Source organism: Acomys minous (assembly GCF_964271855.1).
Source record: "Acomys minous genome assembly, chromosome: 6".
Classification (NCBI taxonomy): Eukaryota; Metazoa; Chordata; class Mammalia; order Rodentia; family Muridae; genus Acomys; species Acomys minous.
The window spans coordinates 43,409,018-43,430,449 of record NC_140487.1 but is presented as its reverse complement, the minus strand read 5'-3'; the positions used below and the strand labels follow the sequence as shown (position 1 = coordinate 43,430,449).

General features: G+C 41.8%; 1 protein-coding gene across 1 annotated transcript in view; it reads right to left on the bottom strand.

Annotated features, from left to right (window-relative positions):
• The window catches only part of UBE3C (ubiquitin protein ligase E3C), a 100,595-nt gene that overhangs the window by 65,872 nt on the left and 13,291 nt on the right, over positions 1-21,432 (bottom strand). Inside the window, exons 2-6 of the mRNA XM_084786954.1 lie at positions 16,095-16,148; positions 12,189-12,263; positions 9,866-10,012; positions 3,759-3,874; positions 702-859 (exon numbers count right to left, since the gene is read on the bottom strand). Coding sequence (XP_084643080.1) covers positions 702-859; positions 3,759-3,874; positions 9,866-10,012; positions 12,189-12,263; positions 16,095-16,148 — 550 coding nt within the window. The remainder of the gene's footprint in view (positions 1-701; positions 860-3,758; positions 3,875-9,865; positions 10,013-12,188; positions 12,264-16,094; positions 16,149-21,432) is intronic.

Genomic DNA, 21,432 nt, shown 5'->3' with positions numbered 1-21,432 from the left:
AAGCAGCAATTTTGGTGGAAGATTTTCAGTCATATTTTATTTTTGGAAACATTTCAAAGAAAGCACAGCTCATGGTTATCTTCCTAACAGTTTTAGAAAACAGGAAAAGAGAAATTCTCATCAAATGCTTAACCTCAGCTGGATATATACAACACACACATTCACTCAAGCTCACTGCCACCATGAGTCTATTTTCTAGAAGATCAAACTCCATAATTTCACTGTGGGTCTTCATTTTATCAGTATTTTGAAATTTTTAACAAGTCCAGTTTGGATTTTTACACCTACAAACAGTCAAAATAAATAAGACCTTGATTTTTGTAATTTTAATCTGTATCGGGGAGTTAATCATTACAGGCTTGTACTTCAACAAAACAAACAAGTTATTTGTACTTTTTAACAGTAACTGATGGCTTTCAAGAAAACCAACTCCTTTTATGATTAACCAGATGAACTTGTTTATTTTTTCTAAATAAAGAATAATTAAGTTCAGACAGTGGAAAGGCTTTTTGCATTCTCAGAGGCTCAGACCAATGCTAGACTCCGTGGCTGCTATCACTCTCCCAGGAGGCACACACAACTCCTGTTCTGAAGAGCACAGTGCTTTTTACTCAGAGCAGGAGCATTCCTCAACAGCACACAAGCCTGGGCATACCTCTACAATGATGTCCACCTCCCACAGGTCTGCCCCCCGCACTTACCATTTTGAACCATGTAGTGCAAAATTTGTTCAATTACTGACACCACATAGTTAGAATCTTGTAAAACAGTCAAGTATGTATTCTCAGATGAAAACACCTCAAGCATTCGCATTGGAAGTGCAACATTCAAACTGTCATCACTACAGTTTTGCAGCAATCTGTAAAAACAAATTCACACACTTACTAGAAAGCCAGGGTTGCCAGTTTCCCTGGCTCCTCCAGTTCCTGTGATGAACATGCGAGCCACTGTACCACTGCCAGAGTCTCTTTTTAAAAAAGGCAGGGCTCAAGTAACAATGTTCAGACTTTCTGAGTCCTTTATTATGATTTGTTGTTGCTGTTTTTTCCAGACAGGGTTTCTCTGTGTAGCCTTGGCTGTCCTAGACTCGCTTTGTAGATCAGGCTGGCCTCAAACTCACAGTGATCCGCCTGTCTCTGCCTCCCAAGTGCTGGGATTAAAGGCATGTGCCACCACCACCCAGCCTTCTTCTGAGTCTTTTATTACGTATCAACATTATCCTTCTAATGGGTAGACATGAAAAGTACACAGTCTCAGAGGGAGAGACAGCAAAGGACAACCAAAGATCGCAAACAGTGAGAGAACAATCATAATCCATGAGTTGTTGCAAGAGAAGCTTGCCATAGACACTGTTATTTAACAGTTGCTAGGAGAGGGAGAGCTACGGTATTTTGGTTTTAGATGTTTTGTTTTGTTTTATAAGGCTTTCTGGGAAAATTGCCTGCACATCTGCAATGGTGACATCAGGACTGTCTAGGCCTGCAGGTGCCCAGAAGTACAGACTACAGCATTCTCTTTTTGGTCATGTATTATTTTGACGGAAGCCTCCCCTCTTGCTAAGAGGACTATAGGCAAAAGGAGTCCTAACTGTAATTGTTAGATTTTTGCATTTTAAATTTTAAATGGATTTTAAAGTGGATTACAGCCAGGTGTGCAGGTGTGGTGGCACAAGCTTTTAATCCTAGCATTCAGGAGGCAGAGGCTGAGACAGATAGATTTTCCAGGTTAGTTGGGGCTATATATGGAGACCTAGTCTCAAAAAGCAAACCAAAAACAGAAATAAGGTCTATTCCTTTAAAACGAAATTTAAACATGTATGTGTCTGTATGTGCACATAAGTGCAGGTGCCAGTGAGAAGCCAGAGTGTCGGATCCCTTGGAGCTGTAGTTACAGGTAGTTGTGCACTGGGAACTGAATTCCTGGCCTCTGCAAAGGCAGCAAGCACCCTTAACCACCAAGCCACCTCTCCAGCTCCTCAATGTCCATTCTTAGAACTGGCTTGATAGAGGCACCATTATACATTGTTCTACACCAAATACTTAAAAGACATGCACAGCCTTAAAAAGGAAGCTGTTCTTGGGTGTCTTTAGTCAATCTTCCTACCATGTCTCACTCTACCAATTGTCTCTATGGCTGCGGAGAAGGTTTACTTCTTGCCTTTTTACATGGAAGAAGCTGTTCAGTGTTCTCAGTGTACTGGTCCTGTTCACTGTCCCTCTTAGGATCATCATATAACACGCCTGCAAATCTCAATCTTCTGAACTCAGGTCTCCCATGTGAAAATGTTACATCTAGAGTTGGGAAGTCGTGCCTCAAAGGGAGGAGGCTGGTAGGAGCGAGCACTCAAGGGCAATCCCCAGTGCATACCAAGCTTCACCTCTTTGGGGTATTTTCTATGTACTCAACTACTAGATCCTAATTATATTTCCCTCAGCAGCACCTTTGGAAAAGTCAAAAGACCTTTCTTTTTGACCATGAAGTCACCCGATTCCCACAGAGACTGTGAGAGGGAGTCCCCATCACACCACATCATAGCCCTTGGTAGGAAGAATCCATGAGTATGTTATTACCACAACATAGATCTCTGCTTCTCTAACTAATACAGTCTCTTCAAGTGTTTGCTGGTCTAATTCAGAGGTTTTGTTTTCAAGAATGGGCTCGCTTCTGTTGCCCATTTTCTCACTGCCTCTTTTTTTTTTTTTAAACTAATCAAAAATTTTAAAATGTATGTGAATGCTGTCTGCATGTACACCTGCATGCCAGAAGAGGGCATCAGATCTCACTGTAGATGGTTGTGAGCCACCATGTGGTTGCTGGGAATTGAACTCAAGACCTCTGGAAGAGCAAACAGTGCTCTTAACCACTGAGCCATCTCTCCAGTCCCCACTGTTTGCCTCCTCTTGACAGTATGGAGAAATTGTCTTTTCACCTTTCCAAGGCCACATGTCATAGCCCAGGAGCTACATCTTATTCTTTCTCCTCAACTCAGCAATTCTTCCTTTTGTACCATCAAGGCTAACTCCTCATAAGGTCAGGTATAACTTTTTTTTCCAACTACTACCCTCAATCTGTTCCCATCTACTTCTCTCTGTAAATGTTCCTGCCCTCCATAATCAGTGCTGCTGAGGGAAAAATAAATAACTGAGACAGCTCCAAACAGGCTACTGAAAGCAAATGCCTGAGAGCAGTGTCACTGCTCCCACCAAGCACCAAACAAGCTATAGAAAGCAACGGTTTCATTCAGGAAGAAAAGCAGACAACTGTCAGCTACAGTAAGCAACTACATTTTACTACAGTACTTGAAAGGTCAAGGCAAGAAAGATGGCTTTGGATTCAATGCCAGCCTGGGCTGAAAAACTAGATGCTATCTCAAAAATAAATAAATAATAAACCAGAAAACCACAGGCTATAGAGGGATGGCTCACTGGTTAAGGGCACTGGCTGCTCTTCCAGAGACCTGGGGTGCAGTAGGAACACACAGAGTGGCTCAGCTCTGTAAGTCTAGTTCCAAGGGAGCTTACATTCTTTTCTGGCCTCTGCCCTCTTCTGTGTATATCTTTGGTGTGCAGACATATAGACAGCAAAATACACACACACACACACACACACACACACACACACACACACACACACACACACACATTTTTTTTTTAAAAATCAGAAAAACCAAAACAATAAAATAAAGCTGCTTTCCAAAGCTCTTAAACCCTAAAGACACCTGACACAATCTCTAAGTTTCCAACTATGATAAAAGTTACCTGCAACAGAGGCTCATCAACCTCTTTAGTTGAAATAAACATGTAAGTCTCTCTGATCCATCCAATTGTTTGACAAACAGAGAGCTGTGTTTAATTAAGTTCTGATACATCCATATCTGTAAGAGTAAAACATAAAAATACAATATTTAACCCATAAACATATGCTTACTTATTTAGGTAATACTAAAAATGTCTTTGCATATTTCCACACTTAAATCTAATCAAAACTTAATAATAAGGTCTCTAAGTCAGTATATTCTTCTTTTCTCTCCGCCCCCCCCCCCCCAAGACAGAGTTTCTCTGTGTAGCCTTGGCTGTCCTGGACTCGCTCTGTAGACCAGGCTGGCCTTGACTTCGCAGGGATCCACCTGCCTCTGCCTCCTGAGTGCTGAGATAACAGGTGTGTGCCACCACACCTGGCTCTATGTCAGGATACCCTTAGCATACCATTGTTAAATTAAATTACTACATTAGTCTCTAAACAAAGAATACATAAAGCTTATTCTACTTGAAACAACAGGAATTCCTATACAAAAGGAAGGATTGCACCAGAAGAATACATGGGAAATCCAGGACTAACCTGAAGCTGCATGAACTCTTTGCCCTCCCTGTGTGCAGGCTTGCAGAGTCTCAACATCCTTTCTTTCTGTTTCCTTTCCCTAACTCAATACCTTACTTAAAGGTCTGTTGTTGTTTTAATATTATTCACACACACAGATTTACTAAAGGGAAATTTATCCCACATAATTGCCATAGGAAGGCAACCAATCACATGGCCCTTAATCCAAGGGCAATCACATAACTGGGCTGGTCAGACATATCCACTCTTTTTAGACACTATTACTGGTCTGGAAATTTGGTAAAGTAGAATGTTAGAGTCTGTCAATATCTAACAAGGACTCTCTTCTATTTTCTCAACTATATTTTTGTAAGATAGATTTATATTGTTTTCACATCATAAGACCTACTTCTACCTCGTGAAAGTAGGTTACTCTGAAATGTAGGCGATTATGTGTCAAATGAGCTTTTCTTTGACTATTATGTTTAAGAAGTTTCTCCTAGATATGAACATTTCCTTAGTATATTTTTAAAACACTGAAAATAATAGGAAATTGTAAAAGTATTTACTCTCCTGAGGTAATTGTTGTCTTGGATACTTACTGCCTGTGTCTGCTAACCTAGGCCTAGCTTCCAGCCTCCATACAATCTAACCTAGGACTAGGAGAAAATTTTCAGCCTCTGAGACTTAGTGCTTGCTCCTTCTGAGCTCATAGCTGGCTGGTTCAACTCAGCTGTTGTAGCTCAAACTCCTCTCTCTGCTGACTTACACAATCTGGCTTTTCTCTCGGCCCCTGAATTGCTTTGCTTGGTCTCAAACTAACTTGAGCAATCTGCTCTAATCTTCTGGCTCCTTATGTCTTCACAAGCTTGGGTCTAGTTTGTTCTCTCATTCAACCTGTCTCTGTAAAACTCGCCCTGTAAAACTGCCTCCTTTCTCTCTCCTCCCCTCCTCTCTTCCCCCCCCCCCCAATTGCCTCTTAAGTAGCTTCCCTTTCCTCTCACTTCTCCTGAGACTTGGGCGTGTCCTAGTCTGGCAAATCTTTCTCTGATCCTTTACTATTTACTTAATTTTACTATTACTCAATTAGACACCACATTCCAAACATGGTTGCTTCCTTCTACAGACTATCTTTACCTTCCTTGTTTGGGATTAAAGGCATGCACCACCATGTCTTGACCTAAGCTTTTCTTTACCTGAAACTTGTTCTATACCAGGCTGTCCTTGAACTCAGATCTGCTTGCCTCTGCCTCCCAGATTAAAGGTATGCTTATATTCCAGCCAGATCATACAGACTTAGAAAGTCTTTGGATGTGATCTCTTGCCAAAGCAGCCATGTTCTAAATTAAGATTTCTCTGCATCTTTGCTGTTTCTGTTTAAGCTACAATTTGTACAGAGTTCAACTTTTACAATAAAAACAATTATCAATCACATACACTTAACAGTCCAAATGTCCTTATGAAAATCCATTCTTGGGATAGTCCTTCATAATTGCTGTCCACATCATCTGTCCTTTAGCACGAATTTATTTCAGCATCAAGGTTTTTTAGCCTGCCAGTCTGATGAACTATCTGTCCCTCTTCGGCTGGTTTGCTAAGCTGTCCCCATGTAGAGGTTTCTGCTTTCTGCACCATCTGCATTGCTGTCTTTCTGCATCTCTTGAGTTGTGACTTTCATTTGGAAACTTCTCTCTCTTTTTTTTTTGAGAAGGTTTCTCTGTGTAACCTTGGTTATCCTGGACTTGCTTTGTAGACCAAGCTGGCCTTGAACTCACAGAGATCTACCTGCCCTGCCTCCCTGAGTGTTGGGTTAAAGGTATGCACCACCACACCTGGCTTTGGAAATTTCTCTTATTTGGATAGAATCTTTATTAATTTTAATGCAACCCAGTCTCTCATTAATCACTCAGTATATAGCTAGAAACAAGTAATTCAGATATACTAGAGACAGTCTTCAAAACCTCAGAGATCTACAGAATATGACATTTAAAGACATTTCATTAATTTGAGAATTTTGACAGTGAGACATGTAAGCTCCTAGCAACACCCCCTTTCGACTTTGAAGAAGATGAGCTTCATATGTGTCCAGCCATTGGACAAGAACTACCCTTGCCTCTACTGTAGACAGGAGCTAGACAAACTGGGGGTCACCCTGGGCTGGTGCTCCTGGGTTCAATAAGAAAGCAGGCTGAGCAAACCACAAAGAGTAAACCAATTAGCAGCATCCCTTCGGGGCCTCTACCCCAGCTTCTGCCTCCAGGTTTCTGCCCTGGTTGAGTGCCTGACCTAACTGCCTTTAATGATAAACTGTGATATAGAAGTGTAATTGAAATAAACTCTTTCCTCCCACGTTATTCTTCATATTTTATCAGACCAGATGGCCTCACACATGGGGTGAACACTCTACCTACCATAAAGCTCTATCTCCAGAGCCCCAGACAGTTCTAACATTTCTTAAGAGTCAACCAAGAGCCGGGCATGGTGGCACACACCTTTAATCCCAGCACTCAGGAAGCAGAGCATTAATTCTAGGGACAGCCAGGACTAAGCAGAGAAACCCTGTCTCGAAAAACCAAATAAACTGATGACAGATAAGACAGGTGTGTGTGTGTGTGTGTGTGTGTGTGTGTGTGTGTGTGTGTGTGTGTGAGAGAGAGAGAGAGAGAGAGAGAGAGAGAGAGAGAGAGAGAGAGAGAGAGAGAGAGAGAGAGAGACAAGGGTAGACATAAACATTTAACTCTGCATTTATTATCACTAAAAATATACAAAATGGCAATCTGCTTGTTTCCAAGTGGGAACTGGGGAACTAATTAGGTGACTTTTGCCACAGGAAAACTCTTCTTGCATATTTGTTAGCAAATTGAAAATATTCACAATCTCTTCTAATCTTCCTTACTTATTTCAGAACAGGGCTCACTTGTAGCTCAGTTAGTTGGAACTTACCACAATCCCTGGTGCTGAGATCATAGGCTTTCACCATCACATGTGACTTAAACTCACTTTTCTTTTTTCTTTCTTTTTTTTTCTTGAAAGAGGGTTTCTGTGTAGTCCTGGCTGTCCTGGCCTCGAACACAGAGATCCAATTGCCTTTGCCTCCTGAGTGCTAGGATTAAAGGCATGCACCACCACCACCTGACACACTCACTTTTCTTTCTTTCCTTTCCTTTCTTTTTCTTTCTTTTATTCACTCACTCTTTACAGTGCTCTGCCTGCATGTATGCCTGCAGGCCAGAAGAGGGCACCAGATCTCATTACAGATGGTTGTGAGCCACCATGTGGTTGCTGGGAATTGAACTCAGAACCTTTGGAAGAGCAGGCAGTGCTCTTAACCTCTGAGCCATCTCTTCCAGCCCTAAACTCACTTTTCTTATGTGAACTGTGTTTCACAACATTTTTCTCTATTTCGGATTTCACAATCTGCACATGAACTTTTTACTTTACCTGTGCCTCCATTTCACTGCAAGCTTCTGAAACAGGTCTACACATGCCTCTTTAGACCTAGATCCCAGAAGAGCTCTCCTACACTGAGGTGCTCTGGAGAGACTCCCAACACCTACCTGTTTTATGCTCCTTGGCAATCTTTCCATGCGCAGGAATAGAGAGCCCTAAGGTCAAGGCCAGTCTACTCAGAGAGAACGTTAGATGGCCTGCTATTGTGCTTCTGGGACTTCAGGAGTCCAGAGAGCTGCACAGAAGCAAAGGCTAGACAGTGGGTAGATTAATTATTGCTGTACTTCTCTCTCCCTCTTTTTAAAAAAGTATTTATTAGATGTTTTTAGATCTAGATAGATGTTTTAAGTTAATAGAGATGAGATATGATAGATTATTTTCATTCAGAATTTTAGACTCAACAAAATAGGAAAGATGTTTACTTCAAGTTTGCCAAATACAGTCAAATCACTGTGAATGTACACTAACACACACACACAAAATTCCTGATTGTTTCGTGGTTCTTCCTGCTATATGTAGTTTGTTTTATTTATGTGCAATAATACAAATATATGTTTAAAAAAGACATTTTTAAAATTTTATTTATTTAAAGTGCATGCCCCCCCACCTTATTTTTTTTAAACAGTTTTTCAAGACAGGGTTTTTCTCCTAGCCCTGGCCCCATGCTATAGACCTGGCTAGCCTCAAACTCACAGAGGCTGACCTCCACCTCCCAAGCGCTAGGATTAAAGGCGTGCACCACCACGCCTGGTGTGTATGGGGCTTCTGTCTACATGTGTATCTATGCACGAGATGGGTGACCTCCGCCCTTGGATCTCCTGGGACCAGGGTTACAGACATTTTTGAGTCAACATGTGGATGTTGGGAATTGAATCTGGGTTCTCTGGAGAGCATCCAGTGCGCTCAAGCACTACGCCATCTCTCCAGCCCGTTGTTCCTTTCTTGATCAGTTTCAGTTATACAACATTCTTTCAAGGCCCAGCCTAGATCAAGTTCAGACAACAGAGGTAGGTCTAGAGGCAAGCTCTAGATTTGTCGTAAAGCAATCTTTTGCATTGTGCTTGCTCCATGTAGGAACTCTGTTTAGCACACAGTTCTTACAGACAAACAAAAATGTCTAACCTAACAATTATATGTAAATCTCATAATATTTCCTAGGGCACATGGAGCATAAGGGGTTTTCCTCCCTTCTCCTCCTCCTCTTTTTTTTTTTTTTGCTGTTGTTGTGGTCCAGGCTAGCCTCAAGACCCTGATCCTTCTGTTTCCATGGCCCAAATGTTGGGATTAGAGGTATGAGCCACCACACCTAACTACAAATTCTACTTTATAAGAACACAGTTTAAAACAAAAACAAAAACCACAGTTCACTAACACAATGCTCCTATCCCTCATTAGCAGTAACAAAAGCCTAAGATATTTTAAAGAAATGAGTTACAATGTTTTAAAAGAGAGCCTATATTTAAAGATAGATAGTAAAAATGTGTGCACATAATCAATACTGAGGGTGTACCTCACAACAACTGGACAAAGACAAAAAGTTTGATGTACAAAAGAAAGTGGGCTGACTCAGAGGTGAGCTCTGGAGCACCTATTAGACCACTTCTCCTTGGTGGGGAGACCTGGTGACACTCAGAGGAAGAATAAGCAGGCTACCAGGAAGACACCTGGTAGGCTGTGCTCTTATAGTGGGGGACAAGGTCCCTTTCTGTCACAGACCTAGGGGAGGCGGATAGGATGAAAGAGGGTGGGCGGGGATGGAAATAATAAGTGAGGGGATAACAAATAAGATGTGATCTGAATAAACTACTTAAATAAATAAAAGAAAGTGGGCACACTGACAGAGTGTGCCTTATAACATTATACCCATATAACACTTAAAAGCTGAATAATAAAGAAATCAATTAAAAATGTACATTGACTTTTAAAAGTAAAACACATCAACACAGAGATCACCTGTTACAGCTGGTTTAAAAAACTCACAAATGCTTACTCTCTGGAAAGGGTTATCTGCCTTACTGATCTACTTCCACTGCTCCCCCCACTCCAAGTAGATGGAAAATGGGTAAATAAAACTAAGTGAAAATGTGTTTATACTCACCAAACGTTTGGAGTCTTCACTCTGTTTGTAAAAGAACAAAAGCTGCCTTACCAAGAGGGTAAGGTTGGAGCCATCAGCAAGGGAGAAGGTGCCACCAGGTTGAGCTAAGTCAGCACACTGGTCAAATGCACTTCTTTGGATGGAGTACTAGAATCAGAGGAAACCATTTGTCAACATACTGTTCCATAGTTTTCTAAAAACTCACCTATCCATAGTTGTCATGGTGGATAAGCACTGAGTGTTTTACAGGTATGATGACCAAAAACTAAGAATTAGTTACTGGTTCACTAGTTAAAGATTAAAAAACAAGCCAGTAACAAAAAACCCTAATTTAAGATGCCACAAATATCCAAAATGTCTAATATCAGAACCAGCCACATGGCCTGGCATGGTGGCGCACACCTTTAATCCCAGCACTCGGGAGGCAGAGGCAGGCGGATATATGAGTTTGAGGCCAGCCTGGTCTACAAAGAGAGTCCAGAACAGCCAAGGCTACACAGAGAGACCCTGTCTGGAAAAACCAAAAAAGAACCAGTCACTCCTTTCTTCTGTGTAATTACTAGTTGTCTTATTTAAAATTTCCTTAAAACTTACCTATTCATAAATCATTAAAAAAAACAATTATGGGCTGGAGAGGTGGCTCAGAGGTTAAAAGTACCGGCTGTTCTTCCAGAAGTCCTGAGTTCAATTCCCAGCAACCACATGGTGGCTCACAACCATCTATATGTGATCTAATGCCCTCTTCTGGCCTGCAGGTGTACATACAAATGGAGCACTCATGCATAAAATAAATAAATAAAATATTTTAAAAAGAAAGAAAGAAAGAAAGAAATAAAAATAATTATTGGCTACACAGAGAAACCCTGTCTTGAAAAACCAAAAAAACCAAAAAAAAAAAAAAAAGAAAGAAAGAAAGAAAGAAAGAAAGAAAAGAAAAACGATTATTTATTAGGAAAAAATACTACTTTTAACACCAGGTTTTATAAAGCAGGCATGTGAAATTCATAAGATAGTGCTATTTATATAAAATAATATTATATCTAAAATAAGTTCTAATTCCCTCTCAGTTTCTTCTCCTCCACCTTTGAAATAAGTCTTCTTTTATTTTTCTTTCCTCTTCCTCCTTGTTTTGTTGTTTTTGAGACTGGGTCTCTCTACATAGCCCTGGCTGTCATGAAACTCACTATATATACCAGACTAGCCTTGAATTCACAGAGATCTGCATGTCTCTGCCTCCCCAATGCTGGTTTACTATTCTTATGACATGTTATGTGGACACTGGAGGAGCTGATTGTCTCCTTCTACCATGTGAGTCATGGAGACTTAACTCAGGATAACAAGCTTAGTCACAAGTGCCTTTATCTAGGAGCCACGTCTCAGGGGTTTTTGTTTTGTTTTTTATTTTTTCAAGACAGGGTTTCTCTGCGTAGCCTTGGCTGTAAAAGGAACTTTTATCTGCCTGTTTTAATTTTTGTCTCAGAGGCTTACTGCCTGTCTGCTAACCTAAACCTAGTCCTGGAAGCTTCTAGCCTCCATACAATCTAACCTAGGCCTAGAATGCATTCATCCTCTTGGACTTACTCCTTAATAAGCTCACCTTTTCTTGTTATTACTGAGCTCTGGGCTGACTGGTTCAACTCAGTTGTTCTGGCTCTAACTCCTCTCGCAGCTGACTTATTCTATCTGGTTTTTCTCTCAGCCTCTGAATTGCTCTGCTTGGCCTCAAACTTAACTCCAGAATTCTTTTCTAATCTTCTGGCTTCTCATTCTCCGGTTCATTTGATCTTCACCTGAGTTTTCTTTCTGCAACCTGTCTCTGTAAAACTCTCCCAGTAAAACTACCTCTCCTCTTTTCTCCCTCTCTCCCATTCCCACCCCCCATCTGCCTCTTTAAGTAGTTTCCCTTTCCTCTCCTTGTGAAAGTTGGGCATATCCTAGTTTGTCAAATCTTTCTCTGATTCATCACTTTTTCTGCCACTCAAAAATCACTTACAAACATGGGTGCTTCCTTCTTCAAACTAACTTGACCTTCATTGTTTAGGATTAAAGGCATGTACCACCATGCCTGGACCTAAGCTTTTTTTTTTTTTTTTACCTGAAACTTGCTCTATTCCAGGCTGGCCTTGAACTTAGATCTGCTTGCATAGGTCTTTGGATGTGATCTCTTGTCAGAGCAGCCATATTCTTAATTAAAATTCCACTACAGTTGGCTGTCCTGGCCTCAAACTCACAATGATCTGCCTGCCTCGGTGTTCCTGGGCGCTGGGATTAAAGGTGTGCACCACCACGCACGACTCCACCTCTCATTCAAGAACAAACTTACTTGTTGTTTTCTGTCTCTATAGCCTCGAATAAATGACTGGATTATTACTGCATTTTTCAATCTTCGCCTTTCTTCCTGAATAATGGAAGAAAGAAAGAAGGAACAATTAGTTAGAATCAGTAAAAGTGACATTTAGCAAAGGTTTTTTTGGGTAATTAGCTATATGATCCAGAAACCATAAAATTCATTCTTTTAAGTGCACCACTCTTAAACAATGTTTTAATGGTTCTTTGTTTGTACATAGGGTATCTCTCTATAGCCCTGGCTGTCCTCAGACTCACAAAGATCCTCCTGCTTTTGCCTCCCAAGAGTTGGGATAAAAGGCCATGTGTCACTACATCCAGCATCTTTGTTTTTGGCTTTTTTTTAATTACATGTCTGTGCCTGTGTATGGATATGTACAGGGGAATGCAGGGATCTTTGGAGGCCAGAAGCATTATATCCTCTGGAGCTATGGTTACAAGTGTCCAATGTGAGTACAAGGAATATGCATTCTTTAACACTGAGCCATCTCTCCAATCCCATCACTAAGCATGTTTCTAATGTGCTGAGAATTACCACCATCGTGTTTGTTTTGTTTTGTAAGATAAGGGTTTCTCTGTGTAGCCCTGGCTATTCTAAAACTCTGTAGATCAGGCTGGCCTTAAATTCAGATTTGCCTGCCACTGCCTCCTAAGTGCTGTGATTAAAGGGATATGCCACCATCTCTTGGTATATCACCACCAATTTATTTCAGAGCATTTCATCATTCCCCAAGAGACCCCTTACCAATTTTAGCAATCACCCCTCATTCCTTGCCCAAACCTCCAAGCCACTTCTCAGTGCATATACATTTCTCAGTGGAAATGGAAATACATATTTCCTAGCCTATGTACCTCATACAATAGATCGCTCAATCTGTAGTCTTCTCTCTGGCTCTTTTCACTTGGCATGGTGCTTTCAGTGTTCATACACTCTTTAGCATCGTTCCTTTTTATGGCCAAATCATATTTCATAATACACACACACACACACACACACACACACACACACACACACACACTATTCTGTTTATCTGTTCATCAACTGGTAGGCAATTGCCCTGTTTCCGCTGTGGGCTATTATGAACAACCATGCTATAAACACTTATGTCCACCATTTTTTGAAGGATATAGGCTTGCATTTCTTGAATACAAACCTAGGAATGGAATTAACATTTCTACAACAATGTTTTGCAAGATGGCTACCGCCATTTTACAATCCCACCATAGATAAAACAAACAAACAAACAAAAAGACACAGAGAAAAGGACGTAAGAAGCCAAGAATGCCAGACCCAGACTGGGCATGTTGGCGTACGCCTTTAATCTCAGGACTTGGGAGGCAGAGGCAGGTGGATCTTTGTGAGTCCAGGAAAGCCAGGACTACAAGAGAAGCCCTGTCTTGAAAAACCAAAAAGAATGCCAGACACACTACAGAACTTCCTCAAATAGTGGAAAACACCAACATGTATACCTTTCCTGGTACAGCATTTGAATCTCAACTGAGGGCAATTTTACCTGTACAACTGGTGATTGGTCTAAGTGGAGGGAAGAAATGCTGCTGTGAAGACAGTCCTCACAGATGAAAGTTCTATCCAAAAAATGTCACCAGTGATAAGGATAAGGCTAGAAATTAGTTTCTTCTATTATGTCTCTTTACTAGGAATGTTCTTCCTTCAGTTTGCACAGCAGTAACCTTTAGGCCTTCATTGTCACCCACTCTGGCCTTCTCTCAGGACGCTACCATCTGTGCCCATCTGTCTCAGCCTCCTTGGTGAACAGCCATGACTCTACTGTCTTAACTGCTTTCAATAGCATTAGAGTCCTCGGCTGTTACCTACAAGCGAGCACTGCAGAGCAGGTTCTTTAACTGTCTTGTTCACTGTCTTATCTCCAGCAAGCACAACAGTACCAGACAAACCACAGGCTCCCAGACATCTAGTAAAGGCAAGAATGAATTGTTGAAATAACAAGACCTAGGGTGGTGACAGAGGCAGGCAGACCTAGGAGTTAGAAGTCCGCCTGGTACACAGAGCCAGTTCCAGGACAGGCAGGGCTACACAGAAATAACAAGATCCCATGCCAGGACTAGAGAGATCATGCCTCAAAAAACCAAATAATAAACAAACAAATGAGTAAAATAACAATGCCCAAAGCTCTTATCTAGAAAAGTAAGCCTTGGGGGCTGGAGAGATGGCTCAGTGGTTAAAAGCACTATTTGTTCTTCCAAAGGTCCTGAGTTCAATTCCCAGCAACCACATAGTGGCTCACAACCATCTATAATAAGATCTGGTGCCCTCTTCTGGCATGCGGAGGTACATGCAATCAAAACACTGTATACATAATAAATAAATACATATTAAAAAAGAAAAGAAAAGCAAGCCTTACAATATAAGTTATGGTTAACCATTACAGTTATTTGAAGTAACTATCCCCAAAAGATATAACATCAAAGTTGGACACAATGACACACAACTGCAATTCCAACAATCCAGGAATAGGAAAACAGGTTACACGGGTAGGCTAGCAGGAAGGGCAGGAAGCAGGTTTTAAAGAGACAGGAACTGGAGAGTTAACTCAGAGATGACTCAGCACTGGCTGTTCTTCCAGAGAACCCAGGTTCAATTCTTAGCACCTACATAGCAGCTCACAACTGTCTATACATCCAGCTCCAAGGGGGTTGGCCATCCTTATACAAACACACATACAGGTAAAACACCAGTGCACAGAAAATAAAAACAAAGTATTAAAAAACAGAAAAGAATCAAACTTTTTGCCGGGGGTGGGGGGTGGGGGGCCTCAAGAGATGGCTCAGTGGTTAAGAGCACTGTCTGCTCTTCCAGAGGACCTGGGTTCAATTCCCAGCACCTAAATGGCAGCTTCCAACTCCATAACTCCAGTTCCAGGGATCTGACACCTCACACAGACATACATGCAGGCAAAACATCAATGTACATAAAATAAAAATAAGCTGGGTTGTTTGTTTGTTTGTTTGTTTGTTTTTTCAAGACAGGGTTTCTCTATTTAGCCTTGGGCTGTCCTGCACTTGCTGTGTAGACCAGGCTGGCCTTGAACTCACAGTGGTTTACCTGTCTCTGCCTCCCAAGTGCTGGGATTAAAGGCGTGCACTAATAAGTAACAAGCAAACTATACCAGGCTTTGGTGGTGCGGTGGTGCACGCCTTTAATCTCAATGTTCGGGAGGCAGATCCCTGTGAGTTAGAGGCCACCCTGATCTACAAAAGCATGTCCAGGACAGCCAGGACTGTTACACAAAGAAATCCTGTCCTGGAAAACAAAAACAAAAAAAACCCAACAACCAACCAAACAGTTTTAGATTTATTTCTAGCTGGGTGTGTTGGCACGTGCCTTTAATCCCAGCACTCAGGAAGCAGAGGCAGGCAGATCACTGTGAGTTTGAGGCCGGCCTGGTCTACAAAGAGAGTTCCAGGACAGCCAAGGCTACAGAGAAGCCCCATCTGAAAAAACAACAACAACAACAACAACAACAACAAGAAAAGAATGTCATTAGCCCCTTTTAGCTTTTTTATAAATAGCTAAGACAAGAACCTTAAAGTTGGGTTTTCTCCTTATATGGAGAAATAAACACTGCATATTAAGCCTTCTCGATCTTCTGGAAACCTTCTTATAAGCAAAAATGGCAACCAAAACCTCACATTCATCTCTAATCAGAACTCAGCCTTAAGCCCATTATTTTCCTACAGTAGTTCTGGAATGAAAAACTTACAGGAAAAATTGAACACATCCAAAACTGTTGCAAAAGATAAAGACATATAACATACACACATGTACATGTAAAGCAAAGCTTTAAAAACCACTGCAGAAAAGGGCCTAGAAGGAATAATATAGAATAATCAAAACCATTACCTCTCTCTTCCGTCTTTCTTCCTGAGTACGATGTAAAAGAGAAGCCTTTTCTTCCTAAATCCAAAGAGAGATAAGATTAGGATTATCATTTTTAAGCCTAAAACCATCACCATACAAAGATTACGGAATGTTCTGGTCCAGAAAGGATTACCAAAGATCTATTTAAGGTTAACACCCCCTATTTTTTTCTGGCATATGAGAATCACATATGCATATGAGCACTGTAAAATAAGCATATATGTTGATATACAAACACATAATATATAGAGCTAAGATTCTCCAGCAATTTACAAAGCTAAATAAAACTGTATTTCATCATAGAAAACTTCAAATTAAAGCCTTTATCTATCACATGTCCAAAGGCCACACAATTTGCTTTAAATGTATTAAATAATTACCCATTGATACTAAAAATTGCTCTTGAAATTGGCTTTTTAAACTCTTTAGTCAAAGAAAAGCTACAAAAACAGTATCTGTCAAAAACTGTCCTTTTTTCAAATTGAGCTCCCTAATCTGAATACATCCTCTCCACTTTCCTACAGAACCAGACTATCAACAGGAAACTAATACAGGTTCAACATTACACAAGCTTTCTATTAGTGGACTTTACCCACTCCTAAGGCCCACTCAGCACCCCACACAGCACTTAGCTGTCCCCCCACCAACACTCATCCATAACAGTTCCTGTCTTGAATTTATGTCTTGACCTTGTCTACAGCTTTGGTTTCCACACTCTCTCATGATTCAGGTAACATTACAAAATAACGAGAGTTATTGTATTTTAATCCATAAGGCCAAGTCTATCTCCATGATGCCATATTTGAGACAAATAAGTGAATAAATAAAGGGGGGGTCTGGTCTTCACTTCAACTAGTCAATAGACAGAACAGTCTTTAAGTACCAGGCAGTAATTGCTACAGATAAGACCCACTGAACCATGCTAATACCAGTGGCCCAAAGTTTAAGAATAAGGATTTCCCTTGCCTCAATCTCCTCATGATATTATCAATTACCAATTGAAAGATAGCAAATCACAATGAAGAAACCTTGTGGACACCAACTCAGGGATTGCAGAAACACTACAAAAATAAAACCTCAGGGGCTATCACCTCCAGCTTAGTACAACCCAGAACACAATTCTGATAAGACTCTTCTGACAGTCTGGGTTTTGTTGTTGTTGTTGTTTTGGTTTTTTTTTTTTTGGGGGGGGGGGGTTCGAGACAGGGTTTCTTTGTGTAGTTTTTGCTTTCCTGGACTCGATTTGTAGACCAGGCTGGCCTCCAACTCACAGTGACCCGCCTGCCTCTGCCTCCTGAGTGCTGGGATCAAAGGTACACACCACCACGCCTGGCAAAATAAAATAATTTTTAATTTAATTTAAATAAGGGTTGTATGAGGTATCATTCTGCACGAGTTGTCCACCTTGAGTTTTTTGTTTGCTTGTTTTTTGTTTTGAGACAGGGTCTCATTATATAGATCAGAATTGTTGGGATTCAGATCCAGGTCAAGCAGCTGAGGTGTTTATTTAATACAGCAAAGCAGACCTGACCTCTAGGTTTTCCCAGCACCCCTCAGTCCCTACCTGAAGTTTGCAGCCCAGGGGCTGGGCTTCCTCTCCTCCAGAGGCTCTCCAGACATTTTGGTTCTCTCACAGACTCATTCATTCTCTCTATGCGGTCCACCCAACCCTCCCCACCCCCCCACCCCCGGCCCCTTTTCTGTCTCCCTCTTCATGGCAACTTTCCTGCCCCCATTCCTTGGAAAGTAGTGAACCTACCCAAGAGTTGCCCCCAATGAACCTGCCTTTATATTTTAATTAGGCGTGAATTGGCTCATTTTGTAGACAAGAATACCTATCTGGTGCCAAGACTCGGGAGGTGTTGGGCCCCAGCCACATGAGGCCTTTCCTTTCCCCTCTCCTCTCAGGCTGATAGCATCAACTTTGGACTCCAGGTTCTTCTTCAGCCTAGGAATCTTTGGATTCAGAGATGTTTGACCCAAGGCTACCTCATTCCCTCCGACGCTCTACTTACTATACGACCCCTCAGACTTTCGGGCAGAATACTGCCCACTGAGTCTTCAGATTACTGGCAAAGGCTAGGAAAATGAAAACCGCTCGTTCTAAACCTCAATTGCCAGGCACATTGGGTTTGACTCAGACCTTTCTCTGACAACTTCAATCTCTATGAGCTCAGGTTTTTGGGGAAAGCCCCTCCCCCTACTTCATCGCTCAATGGTTGCTTGAACCAAACTGTTGATCTGAGTGCCCTAAGGTATGTATGCATCATTAGTCTGTGAATTCAATTACAAATTCTAAAGTCTAATTCTTCAGTCAGTTCTGTCCTCCACACTAGATCTGGCTCTCAGCCTGCCCACGTGACCACAGGCCCTTACCCCCTCTAGCTATCTGCAGCTGGCCTGCACTAAGCTAAGCACTCTCTCTGTTCTTTCATGGACTCAGATTTTATTACAAATTGACACACCTGAATCCCAAATTCTTACTACCATGGACAAATGGTTCCAAAATACCTTATATCTAAACTTGCTCTGCTCTACTTCTCCACTCTTAATCTTTTTTGTTTTTGTTTTTCCAGACAGGGTTTCTCTGTGTAGCCTTGGCTGTCCTGAACTCACTCTGTACACCAGCCTGGCCTTGAACCCACAGAGATCCACCTTTCTCTGCTGGGATTAAAGGCATGTGCTACCACACCCAGCTCCACTCTTAATCCTTTATCTCTGATTTCTTTGCATTCTGACTCAATATATTTATATAAGTAGATCATATCTATACACACACACACACACACACACACACACACACACACACATATATACACATATCTTAAAATTATGCTCTAAACTCTTATGTAAGGACTTATAAGATGCTCATTAGGTATGGCTTAAAATCTGCAACATTTGGCTTTAAACTTTTTTTTTTAAAAGATTTATTTATTTATTTCATATACATTGCTCTGCCTGCTTGTACCCCTGGAGGGCATCAGATCACATTATAGATGGTTGTGAGCCACCATGTGGTTGCTGGGAATTGAACTCAGAACCTCTGGAAGAGCAGTCAGTGCTCTTAACCACTGAGCCACCTCTTCAGCCCCCTGGCTTTAAACTTGTAACAAAAGACTAACTTAAAACTCGTAACACAGGGTTACTAATTGAAAGTCTCTGCTTAGATAATCTTAAACCATGTGGTATGGTTCTGTTCTGGGATACAAATATGTGGCTGACTGCCATCTTAACGATGGGCTTCACAGCCATCTTGATTAAGAGCAGGCCCAAGGCTGGCAGCCATCTCATTTATGGGAAATAGATATGGTTTCACCACTATCTTAAGTAAGGGATGCCAATATGCCAACTTATATTAAGCTAAAGGCTTAAAAGAAAAAAAAAATGTTTTTCTTTGTTTTTCCAAGACACAGGTTTCTCTGTGTAGCACTGGCTGTCTTGAACCAGGTTAGCATTGAACTTACATAGATCCACCTACCTTTGCCTCTCCAGCGCTGGGATTAAAGGCATGGGCCACCATGCCTGGCTTTTTAAAATAATTTTTATCTAACTTCTCTGTCTTTTAAGTTTTAGCTGTTTGGATAAACTAAACCATCCAGAAAACTACAATGGCCTGTAATGATGCAATACAGTAGGTTCAGCAAAGTTGCCAGTCTCTCTATGAACCGTATCTACAAAAGTTTTATTTTGATACTAGAAGAGCTTCAATTCAAATTCATAAAGGTTCAAACATAGCAGGGATAGAACCTAAAGTCTTAGTCTCATGAAAGCTACTAAATTACTGGAAACTGTTAATAATTAAGAAATGCAAGTTGGGACTGGAGAGATGGCTCAGTGGTTAAGAGCACTGTCTGCTCATCTATACTGAGATTTGATGCCCTCTTCTGCCATACAGGTGTTCATGCTGGTAGAGCACTCATATACATAAAATAAATAAATAAATCTTTAAAAAGAAAGAAATGCAAGTTGGTAGTCAGCCACATTAAAAATGATCATGTCTTGTAATGTGTTCAGAAATGTATTTGTAGTCATGCTAAGAATTAATGTAATTAGGGGATCCAAGATGGCAGCGCCAACTATACACAGTGTCTGAGTGGCAGGACAGAGCCTAGGGACTGGGCTGAGAGCTACAGACCACAAGACCTGGAGAGCCCTAGGTGAGAGGAGTCCACACAGTGCAGAGAACAGGTGGGTGTGTCCTTCAGCCACCCAACCAATCCACAGAGGACGGGTACCCAGTCCCCAGAGACTGGCTGCATACTGCATGAGAGCTGCACCTGTGCTCTATATCTCAGGCTCTGGATCTGGGACTGAACTGTGGTCACTGAAGTGCCAGCATCTGGATCTGCTGGCCCAGGAGAAAACCCAGAAGAACGGGTGGATCTGAACCCAGACCACCCCCTCCAGTCCACAGAAAGCCCCACGGTGCTGTGGTCGAGGGCTGGGTCTCCAAAGCCCAGTGCAGCATATCAAGCAGTTCCTGCACTCTATCTGGCTGAACTGTGGGTTACAGACTACCAACCTCAGTGTCTGCTGGCCCAGAAAGAAGCCCAGAGGGTGGATCTGGAATAGATCTGACATCAGATCACCCTGCCAATCCACAGAGGGACCCAGGGCCCACGGGGTGAGGGTGGGGTGCTTGCAGGCGGCTGCGGACACGTTCTCCACTACGGCGCGGTGCCTGGTCCCTGCTATGTCTGTCTGAACAGTCAAGAATAGGCTGCAGAAGCCTAAGCCAGCGGGAGGCTCCCTCACTATCTGCCGGACTCAACCTAGATCCGACTGCCCGAGCAAGAATGGGCTGAAGCCTAAGACAGCAAGTGGCTCCTGCACTTTCTGGCAGACTGATCCGAGGTCTCAGGGCTATAGTGGCCAAGGACAGGGTATTCAAAGTCCAGCCAAAGGCAGATAATACTTCCACTATCTTGGACTGAATCTTGGGCTGCAGAACACCAGCACCAACCTTCGCAGGCCCAGAGGGGAGCCCCGGGTGTGCAGCTAATCCCCCAGGGCTGAAACCAGGTCACCTGACTGATCTAGGGAAGGGTTCCCTGATCTCCACAGGTGAGGGGTCTCAACTTATAGACACTAACGACCTACTCACAACGACCAGTGAAGGACACCAGAAACTACCTCAAAAACAGCAAGATGACTAAAAACCAGCATAAAAACACAAACAACAAAAGCCAAAAACAATATGGCATCTGCAGAATCCATTTATCCCAAAGAATTCAACTCTGGGAACCCAAACACAACTGAAGCACAAGAAAATGACCTTGAATCCTTAGTCATGGTAATGATAAAGAAGGAAACGAATAAA